Below are 19,977 nucleotides of genomic sequence, written 5' to 3'. Positions count from 1 at the left end.
GAACACCTGCCAAGAGAGAGCTTTTTTTAATGAGGAACGGGGGAAATCTCTTGACCTTTTATCCCTGATGGGAGATGCAGAGCAGCTGGACACCATCATGGACCCTTGAAGGAGTAAGTGGGGTGACTCCACGGGGACAGTGTGGCCACTCGAAGAGGGACACGTCCTCCTGTCAGCACTGGGCACCCTCTGGGGTGTGCAGAGCCATTAAAAAAAAAAACAAAACAACCAGAACTTAGAAGACCTCAGCCCTCTGATGTCTGTTAAAGCTCACACCAAAAATCACAACTTCACACCCTCTTCTAGCACCCTCCACCTGCACAGGCTGATGTGGGCACATGAAAACCCTTCACCCCCCTGACCCCAAGCCCATGAGGGAATCCCCCATGCACCAGCACCACCTGTGAGCCTGGACATTGCAGAGCTGGTGGCAGAGTCAGCATCTGCCTCCAGCCCCCCTTGCTGACCCCTTTCCCCACCAGCCATAGTTTTCTGGAAAGTCCAGTTTACTGGGAAGTTGGAAAAAAAAGGTTGGTTTGGGTCCAATTTGGCTGGAGACCAAGGGCCAGTGAATGGAGATTTCCTGTCCCCCTGCAGCCTCTGTTCCCAGCTGCACCAGGGAGGGGTTTTCCCGGCCCTGGGTCGTGGTGCAGCCTCTGGATCCAGTGGGGGTTTCAGGAGATCAGTGAGGCCAAAACAGTCTGTGCAATGTCACTGGTATCCAGGAATCCCAGCATTTGAGGCCTTTTTCCAAGGCTGATGTGTCCAATGGATGATCCTTCAGGAGAAGGGTAGTGCTCCATCCTTTCACACAAGAGTGTCTTCCAAGGTTGGTGCAAGAGGGGCTGCTGCAGGAGAAAAAGTTCCTCTTGAAGGAGGAGTTCCATCTCCAAGGATGCCCATGGCTCTGTGTCACCCTATCTTGTAAAACTCCAGCTGCATCAGGCGAAAAAATATCCCACATGTAGGAGAGCACTGGCAGGTCATGTGGCTGTTGGTCCAGGAATGCAGGTGAGATGCCTGCAAGCTGTCGGATGCTCGTTGCTACCTCTGTGCTGCCCCAAATCCCTTCTGTGCTCCAGCACCCACCAAGGATGGGCTCTGTGTCACCTGTGGGCATTCTGTGGAGCACTGGGACAGTCCCTACTGTCCCCACCCCTCTGAGGGGCGCTGGGGTGGGTGATGGACATCCATCAGCTCCAGCCTGCAGGGTACCCAGCGCTGCCAGCACCACAGACCAGAGGGGCAGGAGATTCTGAAGAATGTGAAAAATGCGTTGCCAGGGAGACGGATGCGGAACTGCTCAGAGGATGTGGGCTGGACGTGATGGATGTCCCTAGCAGCTGCCCTGGCCCAGAGGGTGCTTCCCATCGGTTTGCATTGCCATCATCACTCTGTGGAGACTTTTCCTCCCCCTCCCTGGGGCACGTGTGGCAGGACACGTGTGCGATGGCCGCGGCGTCACCGCAGCGCATCGGCGGTGACACCGCGGCCGTGCCTCACACGTGAAGGAGCATGACTTGCTCTCAGCATTTTGGGTCAGACCTGCAAAATCTCCCTGCCCACAGTCGGCAGTGCTGGTGCAGCCCAGAATTCCCAAAAGAAATAAATAAGGGGTTTTGCTGGTAAATGTTTCTTAGGGGGGCTACAAGGTGTCCATGATGGTGGTGTGATGGGAGATCGTAAGCAGGAGCAAGGATTTGGGGATGGCCCTGGTGCTGGCTGGGAAGATTTGGTGATTTATGTGGGTATATCCCAGCCCTAACACCTCTGGCTGGGGATGCTCAAAATTATCTTCCCCTTCTTTTATAATAAACCACATTTTTGGTTTCTCCATCCCACCATCTCTTAAAGGGTTCAAGGTTGCTCCATAACTTCTGTCTGATCCATCTCTCTAAAGAACCAAGGAGCTTCTGGAGGTGAGAGAAAGGATTCCCTTCTGCAGAGAAATCATTCCTTCCTTATTTAGACCCAGAAGGAGCTTTTTTTAGCCCAGAGTGCAGTGCTGCATGCCACTTTTCCTGGTGGCTGTGCTTTCATGGGCATGACAACTCCTGCACCTGTTGGTACAAACCACTGCATTGAGAATTTTTCCTCCCTCTCCAGACCCCGAGTTTAGAGGTGGCTGCTTTATTTACTGATGAATTCAATCAATTATCATAGCGTATAATTTGCTAAGCTGCTTTCCCAGCTGTGGTGATGCTGTCATGAGGGAGAGGGGAAAAAACACCTCTCCAGTCCAAATTTTTCATCTAAACAAATAGGGTTTTTTTCCCCTCAGCCTTCAAAAAAAAAAAATAAAAAGAAATGCCCAAAGCAATCAGGCTTTTTACCATTTATTTGAGACCTCTGATTGCTAAGATAATTTTTAGCTATTCCAGTGAATGTTGAGGCTGGTGGAGACCCTCGATGTCACCTGGATTTGGGGACTGTAATGGCAAGAGGACACAGAAGTCCTTGCTCCTGCTGTCTGAGTGCAAAAGGTCTCTGCTGAGCAGTTTTGGCATCACTGTGAGGCTGTTTCCAGCTTTTCCCTGGATTTAAGGTGTGTTGAAAGCCTTAAGGTGTTGACACACATTAAGGTGTGCCCCTCTGAGCGGGGATGGGGGGCAATGAGCTGTGGGGGAGCTCACCCTGGCCCCACGACATCAAGTGTTGCTTCATCACTCAACCTGCCGACTCAGTAGAATGCAGCAGAAAGCTCCTTATCATCACAGTTTCCACCCCACCCCATACAAACTCCTTCTAGCACTTACCTGCCCTAGGACAAGGGTCTATTGTCCCAGGGAGACCGGACCTGGCGCAGGTGTGGGGACACATGTGACCCAGGCTGGCTGCACAGGGCAGCCTGAGAGGGACCATGTGTTTTCCCCAGCTGGGCAGCTCGGTGGGGCTGGAGGTGAGTGCGACAGGGACAGATATGGGGTTTTCACCATCAGATCTCCTCAGCCTCATTCCCAGACTGGGACCGGGGCCAGCAGCTCAGGGATGTGCCCATTGCAAAGAGAGTCCTGAGGATGTGCTGTGACACTGCAAGGCCCTGAGTATGCAGTGTGCTGAAGGCACTGGTGGACTCAGGGCTGCTAAATGATTCCCATGTTTTGGAAGGGTCATAAATAAATAAAAGACCCCTATAGCCCAGCCCTTGGGGAACCCCCAGCCACAGTGCAGGATATGTGCACAGTGCCAGGCACACAGTCAGGAACATCACAGGGCAAGAAGTAAAAACTTGGTGAGAAATCATTGCTAGTTCTTCATTCTTCATCCTTCATCTGTCCTCATTCCTCCCTCCTTCCTCCACTTAAATTTCTCATCTTTCATCTCTCATCCTTCATTCTTTGTCCTTCATCACTCATCCCTCATCCTTCGTCACTCCATCCCCCATCTTTGCCACTCAGCCAGAGCTGGGCAAGATACAGGGTGAGCAAAGAGGCCAACATGTTCCCCTCTGCACCTATCAACCCGATAAAACACGGCAAAGTCCATTATTACCCCCCCACCTTTAATAAATGAAAACAATCCCAGCCCTGAGGCGAGCGAGCGTGACTGTTCCTGCAGCATTAATCATCCTCTGGGAGCCCAGCACGGGTTATCGACGCTGTTTATCCAAGCTGCTATTAAAAAATGGCCATAAACTTGCCTTCAGCCTCCCCTGAAGGAGATGAAGCGTCTGCAGGGGCTGCGCTGGGCTGATTGTATCGCCCACCCCACGCAGCAGAGTTGTGTTCCTGGGGAGGAGGAGGACAGGGTGGCTTAATTGCTGCCAGGAGGAGAACCAGAGTCTTTTCCAGCTGATTTGCAGCCTGGGAAGGATCCAGGTTCTTGAGGAAGCTTTGTCCCAGCTGGGAATTACCTGTTTTTCAGCCCTCACAGCTTCCCAGGGAACTGGAGATCAGCCCTTTTGATGTTACCCAGTGCTTAATCCCAAGCCACCCCTCAGCCACCCTCTTGGCAGCCACTGAACCTTCCAACAGGACTGTTATTTTTTCTCTTATGTTTAGTGAAAAACAGTGAATTTAGCCCCAGGTTTGGGGTTTCACATGGAACAGCAGCTTGAGGTTGTTTCAGGCTGCACCTCAGCTCCTCCAAGGCAGCTGGGCTCTTGAATTGCAGTCCTCAGGGGAGGCATCTTGCAAATTAGCATTTCTTAGCAATAAGAATTTGATTTAGGAAGGAGAAGAAAGAAACCAACCAAAAGAAGTTAGATCAGCAAAATGGTAATTTAATAATCTGTAGCGGAGAGAGGGAAGATGCCCATGCCAAGGTGGGAGGCACAGTTGGGCAAGGACAAGAACTGCTGGTTTTTCCATGAATTATCAGTTGATGATGCTCTTATTGATCCCTGGATTCCTAGCATCCCAGGACAAACCTGGAACAGATTCCAGCTCAGCCAACAGCTGGAGAGCTGGGGCAGCATCTCCAGAGCCACTTCAGCTCACTGATCTGAAGGAATCTGTGGCAGTCCCAAGCACACCCGAGCATGCTTGAACACCTCTAAGCATCCCTGAACATCCCCCAAGCATCCCTGAGGAGCCTTGAACATGCCTGAAAATTCTTCAGCATCCCTGAGAAGCCTTGGGCAGCCCTGAGCAGCCCAAGAGCTCTCAAGCATCCCCTCAACCTGCAGCTCCATGCCAGGACAGCCAGCACAGGTTCTGGTCCCTAGGTGACACATCCCCATGCCAGCAGTGCCGCAAGGATTTCATTACCTCCAGCCTGGGGAAAGCTCAAGCAGATTTAATAAAGCCATTATGCCCCCGGCAATGCCTTTAATTAAAGAGCTCGTTATAAATGGCTGCTGCTCCCTGGCAAGAGGAACTCAGCAGTGAAGCAGCTCATTTGTCCCTGGATTGTCTGCCACCACGGCCCCTCAGCAAACACTGCCACTGTTCCTGCTGTATGGATGGGACAAGATCCACCTCCATTTAATCCTGAAGGCTTAAGGGCTGTTCTCTTTCCTTGTCTGCTGGAAGTTGAGATAGTTCAGCTGGACACATGTTTATAAACATTTCTAAACCTATTTGGTATTGGGTTACACAGTGCTGCTCTCATCAGGGCAAAACTTTATGTCCTGCCAAGTATCCTAAAGGATGAATCCCCAAATCTCATCCCTTTGTGGATTTTCCAAGGGTCTCAGCTGGGCTGTGGTGGGGGGAGTCCTCCCTCTGCTCTGCCCAGCCCATCCCAGCCATGGCACAGCAAGGTGGCTGAAGGTTTTCAGTTTATGGTGTTTTTTATGGCTTTAGCAGATGACTCTGCCATAAACCATTTTCCAAGCAGAGATAAAGCCCCAGTGGAGGCTGGATGGTAACAGTGACTCCTGTGGCACTGCCATACCCCCTATCTTGTGCCTCACCTCCCTCTGCTCCCAGGGGTGGTGGCTCTGGGACTCTGCCCCGGACTTTGCTGCTGCTGTGTCAGGTCTCCATCAGGGTCTGGGGCTGCAGTGGGGTTTCAGTTCTGCTGAATCATCACCATGGGTGGTTGTGGGTCCCCATCTCCTGGGGTTTGTGTCCCACGGGACAAGTCCCTGCTGGGCAGGGAGAAGGGAATGGGGATGCTGGTGGGGGTCTCAGCTGGGACTTGGGGTGCCTTTGCTCAGGGTTTTTGTGTGGGTGACAGCAGACTCCAAGGGCTGGGGGAGCAGCCCTGCACCCCAACAGAGGCTGTTACACCTGATCCTCTGCACCACGGGAGCCCCAGGTGCCGCCAGCCACTCCAAGTGCCAGGATGCTCCAAGCTCCCGTGGGTGGTCGAGGGCAGAGGGGGCTGCAAACCCCAACGTGAGTGAGGGTGTGCTGGTTCCCTGGGCTGCTCTGGCTCTGGGGGTCCCTCTGGGGGTCCAGCCTTAAGGCTGCTGCCGTTCCTACCCGCTCCGTGCCTGCTGCCTGTCCCCTGCGGGTGATCCAGGGCCGAGGATGCTCCAGATCCCCTCCCTCCCCTCCCTCCCCAGGCCGCTGCGCGCCGCGGGCTCCTGGTGACATCTAGTGGTGTCACACACAGGGACAGGCACAGGGACAGACACAGGGACACGGACACACAGACACAGCGATGGGGGTGGTCCGGGAGTGCTGCTCTCCCTGGTGCTGCACCCCCGGGGGCTCTGCCCGCACTCGGCCAGGAAAAGCTGAGATGGGGACACCCTCCTCTCCGCCCAGTTCCCTTGTTTCCCCTCATGTCGGGTCTCCAGGCTCTTTCTCCCTCAGGGATTTTCCGCAGGCAGTGCAGGATGCGCCCGGTGTGCTGGGAGGGCTGGCGGTGAGGCAGACGGAGGTCGGGGGGTGATGTCTGTCTGTGCCATTCCCCTGTGCCATTCCCCTCTGCCATTCCCCTCTGCCATTCCCCTCTGCCACTCCCCTTTGCCATTCCCCTCTGCCATTCCCCTGTGCCATTCCCCTCTGCCATTCCCCTGTGCCATTCCCCTCTGCCATTCCCCTGTGCCATTCCCCTCTGCCATTCCCCTGTGCCATTCCCCTGTGCCATTCCCCTGTGCCATTCCCCTCTGCCACTCCCCTGTGCCATTCCCCTGTGCCATTCCCCTGTGCCATTCCCCTCTGCCATTCCCCTGTGCCATTCCCCTGTGCCATTCCCCTCTGCCATTCCCCTGTGCCATTCCCCTGTGCCATTCCCCTGTGCCATTCCCCTGTGCCATTCCCCTCTGCCATTCCCCTCTGCCATTCCCACCAGCCCAGCCAAGGGGCTCTGGTTCCCAGGATGTCACTCCAGGGCTGCTGGTGGGTGCAGGGATGAGCCAGCAAGGCCCAAACACAAATTAAATGGTGACAAAGGCCCTGTGCGGGGGACAGTCCTTGGCCTTGTCCAGGGGCCTTGGGCTGGGCCGGTGGGGCCTGGTGCTCCTGGCCTGTTTGGGGTGTCACAGGGCGCAGGTGGGGGCTCAGGGGGTGCCTGGAACAGTGTGAGGGTGTGGGGGTGTCACACACGCAGTTAGCGAGCCACCTCCTCAGGGACTGTCCCCAGAACACACACCCCCTGCTTGGTGGTGATCCCCCCGTTTGCAGCCCCCCTGCCTCTGCTCCTCACAGCCTCCCCCTGCAGCCACGCTGGGGTGCAGCTCCCCCTCGCTTTGTCATCGCTGCGTTGCCGTGCCAACGCCGTGGCCCTGTCCCTGCTCAGACACTGTCACCGCAGGGCCCGGCACAGGCAGCACCAGCCGGCACCCACAGGTAGGGTGGGGAACACGGGGGAGCCGTGTGGGGATCTGCCTTCAGCCCGTGTGGGGATCTGCCTTCAGCCCCTGTGGGGATCTGCCTTCAGCCCCTGTGGGGATCTGCCTTCAGCCCCTGTGGGGATCGGCCTTCAGCCCCTGTGGGGATCGGCCTTCAGCCCCTGTGGGGATCTGCCTTCAGCCCCTGTGGGGATCTGCCTTCAGCCCCTGTGGGGATCGGCCTTCAGCCCCTGTGGGGATCTGCCTTCAGCCCCTGTGGGGATCTGCCTTCAGCCCCTGTGGGGATCTGCCTTCAGCCCCTGTGGGGATCGGCCTTCAGCCTGTGTGGGGATCTGCCTTCAGCCCCTGTGGGGATCGGCCTTCAGCCCGTGTGGGGATCTGCCTTCAGCCCGTGTGGGGATCGGCCTTCAGCCTGTGTGGGGATCTGCCTTCAGCCCCTGTGGGGATCGGCCTTCAGCCCCTGTGGGGATCTGCCTTCAGCCCGTGTGGGGATCTGCCTTCAGCCTCTGTGGGGATCTGCCTTCAGCCCCTGTGGGGATCGGCCTTCAGCCCTGTGTGGGGATCTGCCTTCAGCCCCTGTGGGGATCGGCCTTCAGCCCCTCCAATACGTCACTCAGACCCTCCTCAGCTATGAACCGGAGAGAATCCCCTCCCCTGCATGAGCGTGTAGCCCCCATCAGGAGCAGAGACAGTCCCTGAGCCCCCCTGGCATTTTGGAGAGTCCCAGCCAGGCCCCTGTGAGGTGAGGGGGGGCCAGGCTGAAGGTGTATCCTCCCCCCAGGGCATGTGGGTTAACCTGATTAACCAGAGAAAGTACCCTGCCAAATGTGAGGAGCACTGGATTTGCCCTGGGAACGGGGAACTGTGGATGTGCTTGGGGGTGCAGGGGAGACAGAGGCTGGGAGGGGAGCAGGCAGGTCCTGGAAGGGGTCCAGTCACCTCCAGTTTTCCCAGCACTCAGTGGTGGCTAATGGGCAACTCAGAATATCCCACTGCCACAGGCATGCCCTGCGTCCTGCTGCCAGGCCCTGTGGCTGGGGGTGTTCCTTGCCTGTCCCTCCATCCTCAGTGCTGTTGGGAACTGTGTTTGCCCCGTGTGACTGCCAGCAGGGCCAGATGTTTGCATCTGGTGGGAGGGCAGGACAGGGCTACATGGGTCCCCATCTGCAACCCCCAGATGTGCCAGCTGCCCCTGGGTGTGATGAGAGTTTGGGGGAGGCTGTTGTGATATGGGGGGAGCCGGTGCCTCTCACTGTCCCCCCTCCCAGCCTGGTCCCCCTGCCCATCCCACAGAGCACCCCATGGCCCCAGGCAGTGAGGCTGGACACAGGCGGCCTTTGCAGTGCAACTTAATGGGATAAACCAATTCCCTTAACCCACTTATCTGGCTGATCCAATAAAGGTGGCTGGGAATAAAGTGTGTGCGTGGTCTTAATGCATTCCCCCTCTCCACGCTCCCCCAGTCCTGGCAGCATCGTGGGTCTGTCTGCCACAGCTGGCAGAGGGCTCCTCCCCAGAGGCAGTGCAGAGGGGCCAGGGCAGAGGGGACATTGGACCTGCTGGCTCCAGGTGCCAGGGAAGAGGAGGAGTGGCTGTGGCAGTGGTGGAGGTGGCTCCGATCCATTGAGGGATAACCCAGCACCAAGCATAGAGCAGGTGAGCTGTGGGGTCCATGGGAAGGGTCTCTGGTGTAGCTGTGGTTGGGTGACACCATGTGTGTGTGTCCCTCCCACCAGCACAGATGTTCACTCAGCCCCATGTCCCCAAGGGCCATTGCTCTTACCATGGAGGGGGTGCCTTGCTTACCCCTGCATTTCCTTCCCCTCAGGGTTTGGGGGTTGTTGAGGGGGTCTGGGAGTGGGTGAAGGTGGGACATGGGATGGGCATGGAGTAGGAGGGATGGGGATGGAGGGACAGTGTTGGAGGGATGGGGATGAAAAGGATGGAGGCACAGAAGGACAAGGATGGAGGGGTGTGGATGGAGGGGCGGTTGTTGCAGGAGGGCTGGGGCAGGAGGAATGAGGCAGGCAGGGCTTAGGCAGGGGCAGGAGGGTTGGGAAGAAGGACAGGAGCAGGCAGGAGGTGCAGGAGTGCGGGGCTGGGTGTGCCGTGGCGGCTGGGAGCCACCTCCAGGTGTGGGTGACGCAGCGGGACCAGGAAGCTCCGGCTCCGTGGCAGGTGAGGGTGGAGCAGAGGCGACGGACGCTGCTCGGGGCCGGAGCTTAGCCCAGGTTCGGCCCGCCGGGACCTGCCTGGGGCCACTGTGGCTTCGCTGCCCCCTCCTCTCTGTCCCCGCAGGCTGCCATGGATGGGGCCCCACGCGCCCCCAGCCCCAGCGGGCTCTCGGCATACGTGGCCGTGTCGCAGCTGCTGGGCCTGACCCTCCTGGGCACCACAGGTGCCTGGCTGGGCCGCTACCGGGGCGGCGTGGCCTGGCACAGCCCCCTGCAGTTCAACGCCCACCCCCTGTGCATGGTGCTGGGCATGGTGTTCCTCCAAGGTGACGGTGAGCAGAACGGGGGGATGGACGCGTGCCCTGTCCCAGCTGCAGCCTCCAAAGCCTGCAGCAGTGGTCAGGCAGGGAATGAAGGGGACAAAGTGGTGACAAAAGACACGGGGAAGGCGCACCAGCATCCCTGGGCAGTGCTGGGTGAGCCCTGTGGATGCTCAGGTACCCCCTCTGTGCAGCTCTCCTGGTGTACCGGGTGTTCAGGCACGAAGCCAAGCGCTCCACCAAGGCACTGCACGCGTTGCTCCACGGCCTGGCCCTGGTCATCGCCCTCGTGGGTGAGTGCTGGGCTGGGATGGGAGGGGTGGACTGGGCAGGATCCGCCCTGCTGGTGGTGCTGGGATGGGAAGGGTGGATTGGGCAGGGTCAGCCCTGCTGGTGGTGCTGGGATGGGATGGGAAGGGTGGATTGGGCAGGGTCAGCCCTGCTGGAGGTGCTGGGATGGGATGGGAAGGGTGGATTGGGCAGGGTCAGCCCTGCTGGTGATGCTGGGATGGGATGGGAGGGATGGACTGGGCAGGATCAGCCCTGCTGATGGTGCTGGGATGGGAGGGGTGGACTGGGCAGGGTTAGCCCTGCTGGTGATGGGCTCTTCTCCACAGGCATCATCGCTGTCTTCGAGTCCCACCGGGCTAAGGGCATCCCTGACATGTACAGCCTGCACTCCTGGTGTGGGATGGCCACCTTTGTGCTCTACCTCCTGCAGGTAAGGGGTGGGAAGCCCCTGGCCCCCCTGGCAGGGAAGAGGCTCTGCAGCACCTGTGACATCCCCGTGTCCCAACAGTGGTTCCTGGGCTGTGGTTTCTTTCTGTTCCCCGGTGCCTCCTTCTCGCTGAGAGGCTGGTACAAGCCCCAGCACGTCTTCTTTGGCATCACCCTCTTCATCCTCTCCATCACCTCCTGCTTGTTGGGCATTACTGAGATGCTCCTCTTCAACATCAGGTGGGTGACCTTTCCCATGGTGTGTGTCTGAAGGATGAGGATGAAGAGGGGGTCCAACCCACGATAGAGATAGGCCACCCATCCCTTAAGGCTTGGGCATCCCTCTCTATGCTTGCAGTGATTCCTACAGCCACTTTGTGCCTGAGGGCATCCTGGCCAACACCCTGGGGGTGCTGCTGGTGGCCTTTGGGCTGGTGGTGGGCTACGTGCTGACACGGGAGGAGTGGAAGCGCCCACCACTGGCAGAGGAGCTGGCCCTGTCCATGGACTTCAAGACCCTGACAGAGGGAGAGAGCCCTGGTGGTGGCAGCCAGTGACATCTGCAGCTCCTGGTCTCCAGCATGGGCTCCTCGTGATGTCTGGAATGTTCCTGTGCCCCCTGTCTCTGGTGGTTTGCATCTCTGCCCAGCCCAGGGTGACGAGGACAGCTGGGGAAGGACACGCTTGGTGCAATGCTGCCCATTGGACTCAGCTTGGCTTGGCCTTAATCATCCTAAGCTCTGCCCTGTCCAGGCCCTGGTGACCCTGAACCCATCCCAGCCCTGTGGGAATGGCAGTGCTGTGGGCAGGGGCTGGCAGGGGCACAGGAGAGGGGTCTCTGGGCTCTTCCTCTTCCCTGCTCTGGGGATGGAGTGGGAGCAGAGATTTCTGCACTGTGGGCCAAAGCCTGCAGGCTGTTCCCAGTGCTGGGGGGCAGAGGGGATGTTTGCCACCACTGGGATGTCTCACTCACTGGCAGCCCCTCTCCCTCAGCACGGGGGGACGCTCCCCAGAAGGGCTCCCTGGGGGTTTGGAGTGACCCTGTGCCTGTGCAGGCTCAGCAGCTTCGTGTCTGAAGTGTTTTCTCCCCACGCATGATGTGTTTGCTCAGTGGATGCTCCTGACCTAATAAATGTTTGCAGCTAACCCTGTCCTCCTGACTCTGCCCCCTCAGAGCAGTTTTGGGGTATCCTCGAGTTCCCACATGCCGAGGGCAGCTGGGAAGGAGGTGCCCGAGGGGCTGGGGAGGGTGGGTGGACATTAGGGGTGGGATTGTCAGTGGTAGCTGTGTGAGGGACCCCATGGGCCCATCTCCAGGGTCTGGCCATGCACTGGGTGTTGTAATTATTATCCAATATATTATTATATGCCTTTTTTGGCGGCAGCAGTGGTGCTGCCTCTGTCACCTCCCGCTCCTGATGGTTCCCAGGTCTCTGTCCCCACCCCCATGCAGTGACTGTGAGACCCAACCCACCATCATTTCCAAACCAAGAAGCATCAGAACACTCCTTCACTGACCCCAGTGTGGGAAAAACAGCAGCCCAGACACCATTTCCAAGTGTTAACCATTTATAAATAGGTACATTTTTTCATACATACAGTTTTCATTGTACAGATTACAATCTGTATACATTGGGGGGGAATGCATTCTTTTGAACTTTTCACATCTATCTCACAGCTCACATGTACAGACAAGAAAACTCTGCTCAAGCAAATACAGTAAAGGAAAAAATATGTTTTCTTCTTTCCTTAGAGATGAGAGGCGAAGGCCTCTGCTGTTGGCAGGGGCTGCTCTTCCCACTGCACAATATCACAACTGTGTGGTGTTCAATATATCAGAGAGAACAGAACATGCATTGGATAATATACTGTACAGAGAGAAAGTCCTTTACATCTGAATTATAGAAAAGCTAAAGGAAAATTTAAGTGTCTTAAAGATCTTCCCAGCAAGTGTCTCAGAGGATGGCGACCAGGCAGTTGTACAAAGCACAAGGCAGGTGTAGTGGACGTGTTTGTACCCAACTCAGATCCTCTCGGATGTGAAGACAGAAAGGAGATGGAACGCTGAATGCAACACTATGGCAAAGAAAAGGCTGGACAGGGATGAGCCCGGCAGTACTGGCAGAGTCCACACGAGTCTCTGGCTTATCAGTGTAGCAACACAATGGACTTTATGTAGCACACAGTGCTGCTCTCAGTGGCTGGCTGAGCAGTGCACAGCGAGGCAGACCTGTGGGGACCCAGCTCTATGGGCACGAGGCTTTCCCACCTACCCATTCCCACCCTGACTTGCCTCCCCACCGCCGTCCCTGGACAGCATCACCCAAAGGGACAAAGTCTTTTAGCAAAGCAGCCCTCTGTTTTCACAACCACAGGATGTGATCCCATCAGATGGGACCTGGCTGCTGACTCCCCAGTACCGTGACAGCTAGAAAAGGAGCAGGAGGAAGGACACAGCTGGTGGGTTGGGTGTCTGTTGGCTTTCCCCGTGACGGCCGCGCTCACTGTGACCTCTTGGGTCGGTCTGTATCAGTTTGGTGAGATCCAGCTGTAGAGTCAAGAGTTGGACACGAATGCATCTTGCTAAAGAATTGAGCCCTTAGTGGTTTATATTAGAAAAAAGAGTTTGATTGAATGAAAATCCAGCAATTATTCACATAAAGCTGAAAAAAACGCAGATTCACTTTCAACCATTGTGCTTTGTGTCCAACACACCCTCCACCAGCCTGCCAAGTGCAGCCGGCACGGGGTGAAGGCTTTGATTTGCAGAGGTCCCAGCAGGTACAGCAGCTCTTTCCCTAAGCCCTTGGGTAAAGGCTGATAAACCAGTAGAAGAGTTACCTTGAATTCCCAAGAGTACAGCAAAGTACAACCACCAAGGAGCTCGCGGCAGCGCTCTATGGGCCCCCGCGGGCGAGGAAGGCGGAGGACGAGCAGGCACGCTGGCTTGCTTGGTTCTCTAGATAAGGCAGAGCTGGCACTTCGGTTTTAGCTAGACTTCTCCTGGGTAACCCTGAATATACAGCAACCTTTGCAAAGGAGACTGAACTGCTCCCAGTTTACCACCCACCCTGGTTCCAGACCTAATCCCAGCACGACTCCGGTGTTCGGCATACGCACGCTCACACGTTCACACCAGCCACACGGTTTTCTTCACAGCCACGTTAAAGAAAAATAACCAAAAAGTTCAGTGCTCAGACAGACTGAGCTGGGCACTGGTGCCACAGCAGACAGACAGATGGACAGACACACATTTCAGATTGTTGGAACCATCACAGTCCTCCCAACCAGTGACACAGAGAAGGCAGCTCAGGCTGTACCTCCTTCAGAGACAGATCTCAAAGGATCTGTCTTTGTAAAACCCCCTTTTTCCTAAGCACTTTGATGCCCACTCAAGACTATGTCCAAAGCCCTCTGATGCCACTCCCAGCCTGGCTGGTGGGACCCTGCAGAGACCCCCACCATGTGGGTGTCCACTCCCCTGGGACCACAGCACCCTCCAGACCTGGGAGAAAAGCAAGAGCCAATGAACCCTCAATGAGGGATGGGGCAGACAGCCACACCTGATGCTGGGAGAGAAGATTCCAGCTCTGTGGCAGCACACCTGGGTCTCAGAGCAGCCACAGGTGAGGATGAGAGACACCTGGTGGGAAGTTTGGCTAAAGAAAGGGGTCAGCTTCAGCATCACTTTTCGCACTGCCTTCTTCACGTACCCCAAGAATGAAAACTGAAGTTTCAATGTCATCAAGAACCTGCTTTTCTTGGTGGACCCAAAATCCTGCTTGCTTGAAGGTGGGGCTTGCCAGTGGTACCACTGCAGTCAGAAGGGCATGAAGGCACCAGCTGGCAGCATTGACCTGTCTTAATTACCCAAAAAGTAATTAAATACATAGCACAGACATACAGGACAGCTCAATGTCTGAAACTGAGCGTGATCTTGTCAGACCCTGATCTAAGAGTAGAGGATGAAGGGCCCTCAGGGTGAGATCTGACCTTGTGCTCCCCCAAGCACAATAGGGCCATGCCAGCACAACACAGAATGACCTCTGCTTCTCCTAATGCAAAGACCAAATCATGACTTTGAAGACGTAGGGGACTGAGCAAGAACAGCTTTTCCAGGAAGAAATGTGCTTCTTACCCACCTGGTGACCACAGCAGCCATCCTGCCTCAACTGTCCCTAAGAGAATTGCCAGGGAAGTGCTTTAAAACCACTGCAAATAATTTTGTATTCAAAAATTACTCAATCTGTTGATGCTTATATACAGGAGTCAGTTCTTGTGCTATAAATGTTATGATTCATTGCTTCGTTTCTTTTCTCTTCTTTTTTTTTGAAAAATACACTAAGAGACATGAGCTGTTTTGCTATTTTTCTAATGAAGACACTACTCACACTTAAATATCCAGTATTTATCATAGTAACAAATCCAAACAGTAAAGTGCACCCATTTACAGAGAGAACAGATGGAAAACCATTAGTGCAAGAATCCCGTGGAAAATGTAACACGTGGAATTGTGGAAAAACCTGCATGCTGCAGTGTTTCAAGCCTTCTTCAGCTTTGTGGTTGTGTTAAAAGCGTGAGCTGTTTTCTCTTAAAACATCTTCAGAAACTGGGAAGCTACACACAGGAGTGCTGTGGGGGGATGCTCTGAAGACAGGACTGGGAGCACAAGGCAGTGAGTGGCGCAAGCAGAGCATGGGCAGCTCTCCTGTCACTGCCCCTGCGCCACCCTGGGGCAGGGGAGAGGAGCACCTGCGGCCGCGGCGTCTCCCTGGGCCGGAGAGCACAGGGACAGGGCCCCACTGGGTCACTTCTTCCTTTCAAAGAAGCAACTAAAGGTAGGAAGCCACTCACTCAGGCAGAAAGCTGGAGGATAGGAGGCACTAAGCAAAGTGACTGATGCTGCTCCAGACCCGGGATACGTCTCCCAGCTACGGGCATGTGGGATGCAGAGGAGAAATCAAGTTATTCCTTACAATACAGAGCATGTTATTTCAGAAATGAGAGGAATAAAGAAAACCATCACACCCCATTTGCAAGGAGAGAAACCATGCACAGACCTGGGTGTCCCCACATTGAAGGGGTCCCAGCCAGCCCCCATTTTACAGAGCCCTGGGATAAAGCAGAGTCAACACTGGGTTGCACCTCAAGGAAGAAAACACCAACCTCAATCCAAATACTGGCTTTGACAAAGACCAAATGGCCCCTGGGGCACTCCAAGGCTGTCAAAACTCATAGAGGAACCCCCTCTTCCAAATGCTCACCATGTGTCTATGTAACACAAGCCTCCCCTGGCCCAAGGTGTGCAGGTCCCAGCTTGCTCTGAGCCAGTTAGGCAATGAAATAGCAATGAGATGTGCTGAGCCACACACAGGAAAAAAGAAATGCCCCATCAAAGCCAGGGTTTGCTTAAAGAGTTCCAGACCCTGTCCTGAGCTGGTGTGAAAGGGTGCAGCTGCAGTGATGTGTTGCTGGGATATGCTCACTCACACCAGCGGAGGCTGGAGCCCGTGATTTGGTTCAAGAAGTCTTGCAGTCAATTCTCAGTAGCCCTTTGGAGGTATCGCTCCCCTGCTCAGCACTGAATCGCTCCCCAGAGTTGATATGAGTGAGGTTTGGCATTGGGCAACAGGCACTAGTTTGCTTTAAAACAAGCTACAGCGTTATCACTCTCCCTCCCATCATCCCACCCTTCACCCTCAGAACAGAAAAGGCAGATTACAAACCCACCAGGAATAAAGGAATCAGTAAAGGAAGTTCTTCCCCCCACCTCAAAAGAAATTTTCAGCAACTAATTGAAAAAAATTTTTGAAAATCCTATAAAAAGGATTTTGGAACCGGCCCCTGCTTTTCGCGCTGTCTTGATGTGACTTGCATTTGATTACAAAACTGAAAATAATAGAAAAAACCCAACCTGAACTGGAAAATGTCCTGAAATAGATAACATAAATAAATTATAAATAGGTCTCTCTGAACTACGGCTTCTCAAAAAGCAATACATGGTCTCTGCCATGTACAGATATGGAACACGGTGTCCCTTTCCAGGATTTCAGGAACAGAGAATCTTAGAGGAGCACAGCCCTTGCTACAGTCCCTGCTCCCTGGCAGGACTGAGCCAGAGGGAAGGGATGCTGCAGGCCTGGGACTGCAGAAGGACCCTTCCTCTTTCACCATGCCATGTTCTCCATACTCATCATAAAAAAAAGTAAAAAAAAAAATCAAGAATTGAAATTTTCCTCTTTGAATACCATTTCCTAAGTCAGATTTTTGCTCTTCCTTGCAAGTAATACATCCCCCCGAGATGAAGTCCCCAACACTGACTTGCCCCGTGCAAATGCTGTGGGTGAGGTGAAGTCTGCCAAGAGTGTGAAGAAGTTAATGCAACCCCAGTTCATGCACAAGAGGTTCCTGGCCAACTCCCTTGGCTGATTAAAACACGGAACAAAGGGCCAACCTTACACCCTCAATGCTTGTAAAATGCCCCAGAGCGAAGAAATCAGTGTGAGGGCACCTGGTAGGTACTTGGAAAGCAGCAAAGTGCTGTGTGATCCCCACCCCTTCTGGCCAGTGGCAAGTTAAATAAGGAAGGAAAGCACTGTAAGCCAGCAGAATCAGAATGGGTATTGTGGGTACTGTGCATAGCTACTGGTGTTAAATCACATCACTGAGGGTAATCTGCTCATTGGGGCAAAGAGCCAAACAACCTGGCTGGCATGGGGACCTGTGGATGCAGCCTCGGGAAAGGCTCCTGTGGAATTCCCTAGGAATTCCCATCAGAGTTGAGTAAGAGATCACTGAGACAAAAGAAACCAATTTAAATCCAAGGCAATTGTCTCTTGAAAAAGAGCTGGTTACCTCCTGCTGCGTAGGGATATCTCTGGACCACCCCACACCATGGACTAAGATATCCTGGCTGGAACTTTGCTGGAATTGGGCAAATGATACTGGCTCGGCTGATGTTGGCTTCACAGTCAGCTGGGGAACAAAAGGGCTGGAGCACGTGCATGGCTGTCTGACCACCACATAAAGTACCGGAGAAACTTGATCATGTAGCTATCAAAGAGAAATAAAAATAATAATAGGAATAATAATAATTATAATAGTATGCATGGAAATCAAGCTTGGAAGTGTGTGCTGAAAACATGAGGGTCTCACTCCAACAAGTGTCTTTTACACATTAGACTCCACAAATGGTCTCTTTGGTTTGATTGGGGACGTCTGCCCTTGCCTGGAGTCCCTGGAGAGCTGCCTGTACAGGTTATCCTGGTAGGCCTGCGCCACGGGCAGCGTCCTTGCCACCTTGACGTCGGGGTATGAGGAGGCTTGGGTGACTCTCTCCAGGAGGTCTCCCCGGGACCCATTGGCCAGCATCCCATGGGGGCTGTAATAGTCTTCCTCTAGCAAATGGCCATTCTGTGCATTGTTGGTTTTGTTATAAAAGGCAATGTTGCTGATTGAAGAGGGTGGGCTAAAGGATTCCGGCTGGGGCAGATTGCCAGGAGACGTAGGACTAATGACAGTGTCCACTGAAGACACAGCCCAGGTCCGGTTCTGCTGATGGAGATGGGGGTACTGCTGAGTCCGAGCAGTTTTATCTATGATTCCCATGAACGGCGTGGTCCGGGAGCGGGCTGGCTCGCTGGGGTAGCCCCCCTGCGTGGGCGACACTGGAGACAGCTCATCGCACGATCTGTCATAGGCTGGCTTGAGGGGAATCTCCATTTGCTGAATCGAGGCAGAGGGGCGAAAGTTGGGAGTCAGGTTGGAGGTGGAGGAGATGCTATTGCTGGAGGGGGAGAAGCGGAGGCCAACGCTCTGAGAGTGGAGTAGAGGCCTTGGAGTCGGTGGGTGAGGCTTGATTTCGCTGGGATTGACTGTGACGGGCCTTCTTATGAGGTGAGACACATCTGGAGAGCCCAGCTGGTTGGCGGGGAGGGAAGTACGCTCCAGGTCAAGCTTTGAGTGGCACACTGGATAGTAGGAGGCGGACTGGCTTCGCCCAATCTGAGGTGTCTGGCTGTATCTCATCCCCCCTCTGTAAGCTGAGGATGGTCTCTGTGGAAGGTCTTCTTTGGCCAGCCCTCCATGCTGACAGATGGCTCCGGCGCTGAGACTCGCCTGCACGTGCTGCACGGGCCTGCTGTCACCCACGATGCCCCCGATGGAGCCCTGGTAGACCAGGCGGCTCTGGCTGACCCCCATGTCCCCTGATGATGACTGGTACTTGCTGGCCATCGAGTGGGCAACCTGGCTGTAGGCACCAGTTGGGATGACAGTACTGGAATGGACGGCAGAGCTGGGCTGGTTGCTCCTCACGATCTGCGCCTTGGCTGGCTGCAGCCTCAGCCCCGGCTGCGGCACGGCCACGGGGAGCTGGGGCATCTGGAAGGATCTCTGCGTCATCTTGGACAGCGGGGACTTGGGCCTGCCGGGGAGCTGGGAGACGGCGCTGGGCTCCTGCTGGTAGCGCACCGGGGAGCCGGACTGGGAGCGGTAAACACTCATGCTCTCCGCGGGGGGACTGGCGCGGTACTGGGGGCCTCTGCGCAGGGGAGACGGCGGCGGGCTCTGATACTCCTTCCCCTGGCTTCCCACGGGAGGGGGGCTGAAGCGGTAAGTGGAGCCCTGGTGAGCTGGGGATGTGTGTGGAGGACTGGGTCTGTAATGTGAGTTTTGGTGTGTTGGAGATAGAGCAGGAGATGTGGACTGGTACCCCTGCCTCGTTGGTGAACCCACGGAGCTGTTGGACCTGAAATCAAAGACCTGATGGGAGCCAAGAGGTGAGCCGGAAATATAGGCTGAGTCCCTGTGAGCTGGAGATGGGGGTGGGCTCTGGATGATGGGCAGCCCTTGGTTTGGCCTGGACTCTGTCTGTAAGCCAATGGAAATATTTTCTACATCCTGCTCGAGGTATTCCTCCTCAAAGATATCTTGCACAGAATACAGCTCTTCATGCTGGGCTTCAGGTTCTGGCTCCACTGGGAGTGGAGGCGATGGCTGCTGCTGCTGCTGCTGCTGCTGTTGTTGCTGCTGCTGCTGTTGCTGTTGCTGCTGCTGCTGCACCTGCCTGCACTCCTCCTCCACCCGCATCAGCAGCCGCTGGATCTCACGGTTGTTTGGACACAGCTTGATGGCCTCGTTCAGGTCCTCCAGGGCTGCTGAAAACTGCCTGCTTGACAAAGGAACAGAAATGAGAACTGAAACTACTTTGGATTTGGATGGAGCTGTTTTCAGAGATTCCAGGGGAATAAAGCGGCTTGTGCCCTGTTACTGAGGGAGAGAGCTGTGATTGCTACTCTTGCTGCACCTCTCACATGCTGCCTTATGGGCCTCCCTTGGATTTATGTTATCCAAACAGAGGGAAAATTCTGGAGAGAAGGGAACACAGTCCTTAGATGGCACAACCCAGACTAGCAAACCCACCTGCCTCTGCAGCTTACATTAGGGGCTAATTAATTACTCCCCCTAGCACCAGCATGAGCTTCACCTCTGTTTTAGTGAAGGGAACACCAACACATTGATCACCACAAGCCCAGCTCACCAATGCTGTAAACAAGCTCTGACAGAGCTACAACCACTT

The 19,977-nt window shown here is 55.0% G+C and overlaps 2 protein-coding genes across 8 annotated transcripts in view; one reads left to right on the top strand and one right to left on the bottom strand.

The window, feature by feature from the left end:
• Positions 1-7,107: 7,107 nt before the first annotated feature.
• LOC118696756 (transmembrane ascorbate-dependent reductase CYB561) lies at positions 7,108-11,543 on the top strand. Its single transcript, XM_036399070.2, has 7 exons — positions 7,108-7,184; positions 8,650-8,842; positions 9,485-9,692; positions 9,875-9,973; positions 10,298-10,401; positions 10,480-10,637; positions 10,756-11,543. The coding sequence occupies exons 3-7, from the start codon at positions 9,491-9,493 to the stop codon at positions 10,952-10,954; spliced, it is 762 nt and encodes a 253-aa protein (XP_036254963.1). The 5' UTR covers positions 7,108-7,184; positions 8,650-8,842; positions 9,485-9,490; the 3' UTR covers positions 10,955-11,543.
• Positions 11,544-11,948: 405 nt separating this feature from the next.
• The window catches only part of TANC2 (tetratricopeptide repeat, ankyrin repeat and coiled-coil containing 2), a 147,308-nt gene continuing 139,279 nt past the window's right edge, over positions 11,949-19,977 (bottom strand). For all 7 annotated transcript variants that reach the window (XM_036398998.1, XM_036399002.1, XM_036399000.2 and 4 more), the window contains one exon: positions 11,949-19,566. In XM_036398998.1, the coding sequence (XP_036254891.1) occupies positions 17,568-19,566 (1,999 nt within the window). In that variant the 3' untranslated portion in view covers positions 11,949-17,567. The remainder of the gene's footprint in view (positions 19,567-19,977) is intronic.

Source organism: Molothrus ater, chromosome 27 (genome assembly GCF_012460135.2).
Source record: "Molothrus ater isolate BHLD 08-10-18 breed brown headed cowbird chromosome 27, BPBGC_Mater_1.1, whole genome shotgun sequence".
In the NCBI taxonomy this organism is placed as follows: domain Eukaryota; kingdom Metazoa; phylum Chordata; class Aves; order Passeriformes; family Icteridae; genus Molothrus; species Molothrus ater.
This window is presented reverse-complemented; position numbering and strand designations above follow the sequence as displayed.

What these genes read in the sequence shown, in the direction of transcription:
- LOC118696756 (XM_036399070.2), top strand. Translation starts at nt 9,491, where the DNA reads ATGGATGGGGCCCCACGCGCCCCCAGCCCCAGCGGGCTCTCGGCATAC. An exon ending in CCTGGTCATCGCCCTCGTGG is followed by an intron (nt 9,974 to 10,297) that starts GTGAGTGCTGGG and finishes TCTTCTCCACAG; the next exon opens with GCATCATCGCTGTCTTCGAG. An exon ending in ATGCTCCTCTTCAACATCAG is followed by an intron (nt 10,638 to 10,755) that starts GTGGGTGACCTT and finishes CTATGCTTGCAG; the next exon opens with TGATTCCTACAGCCACTTTG.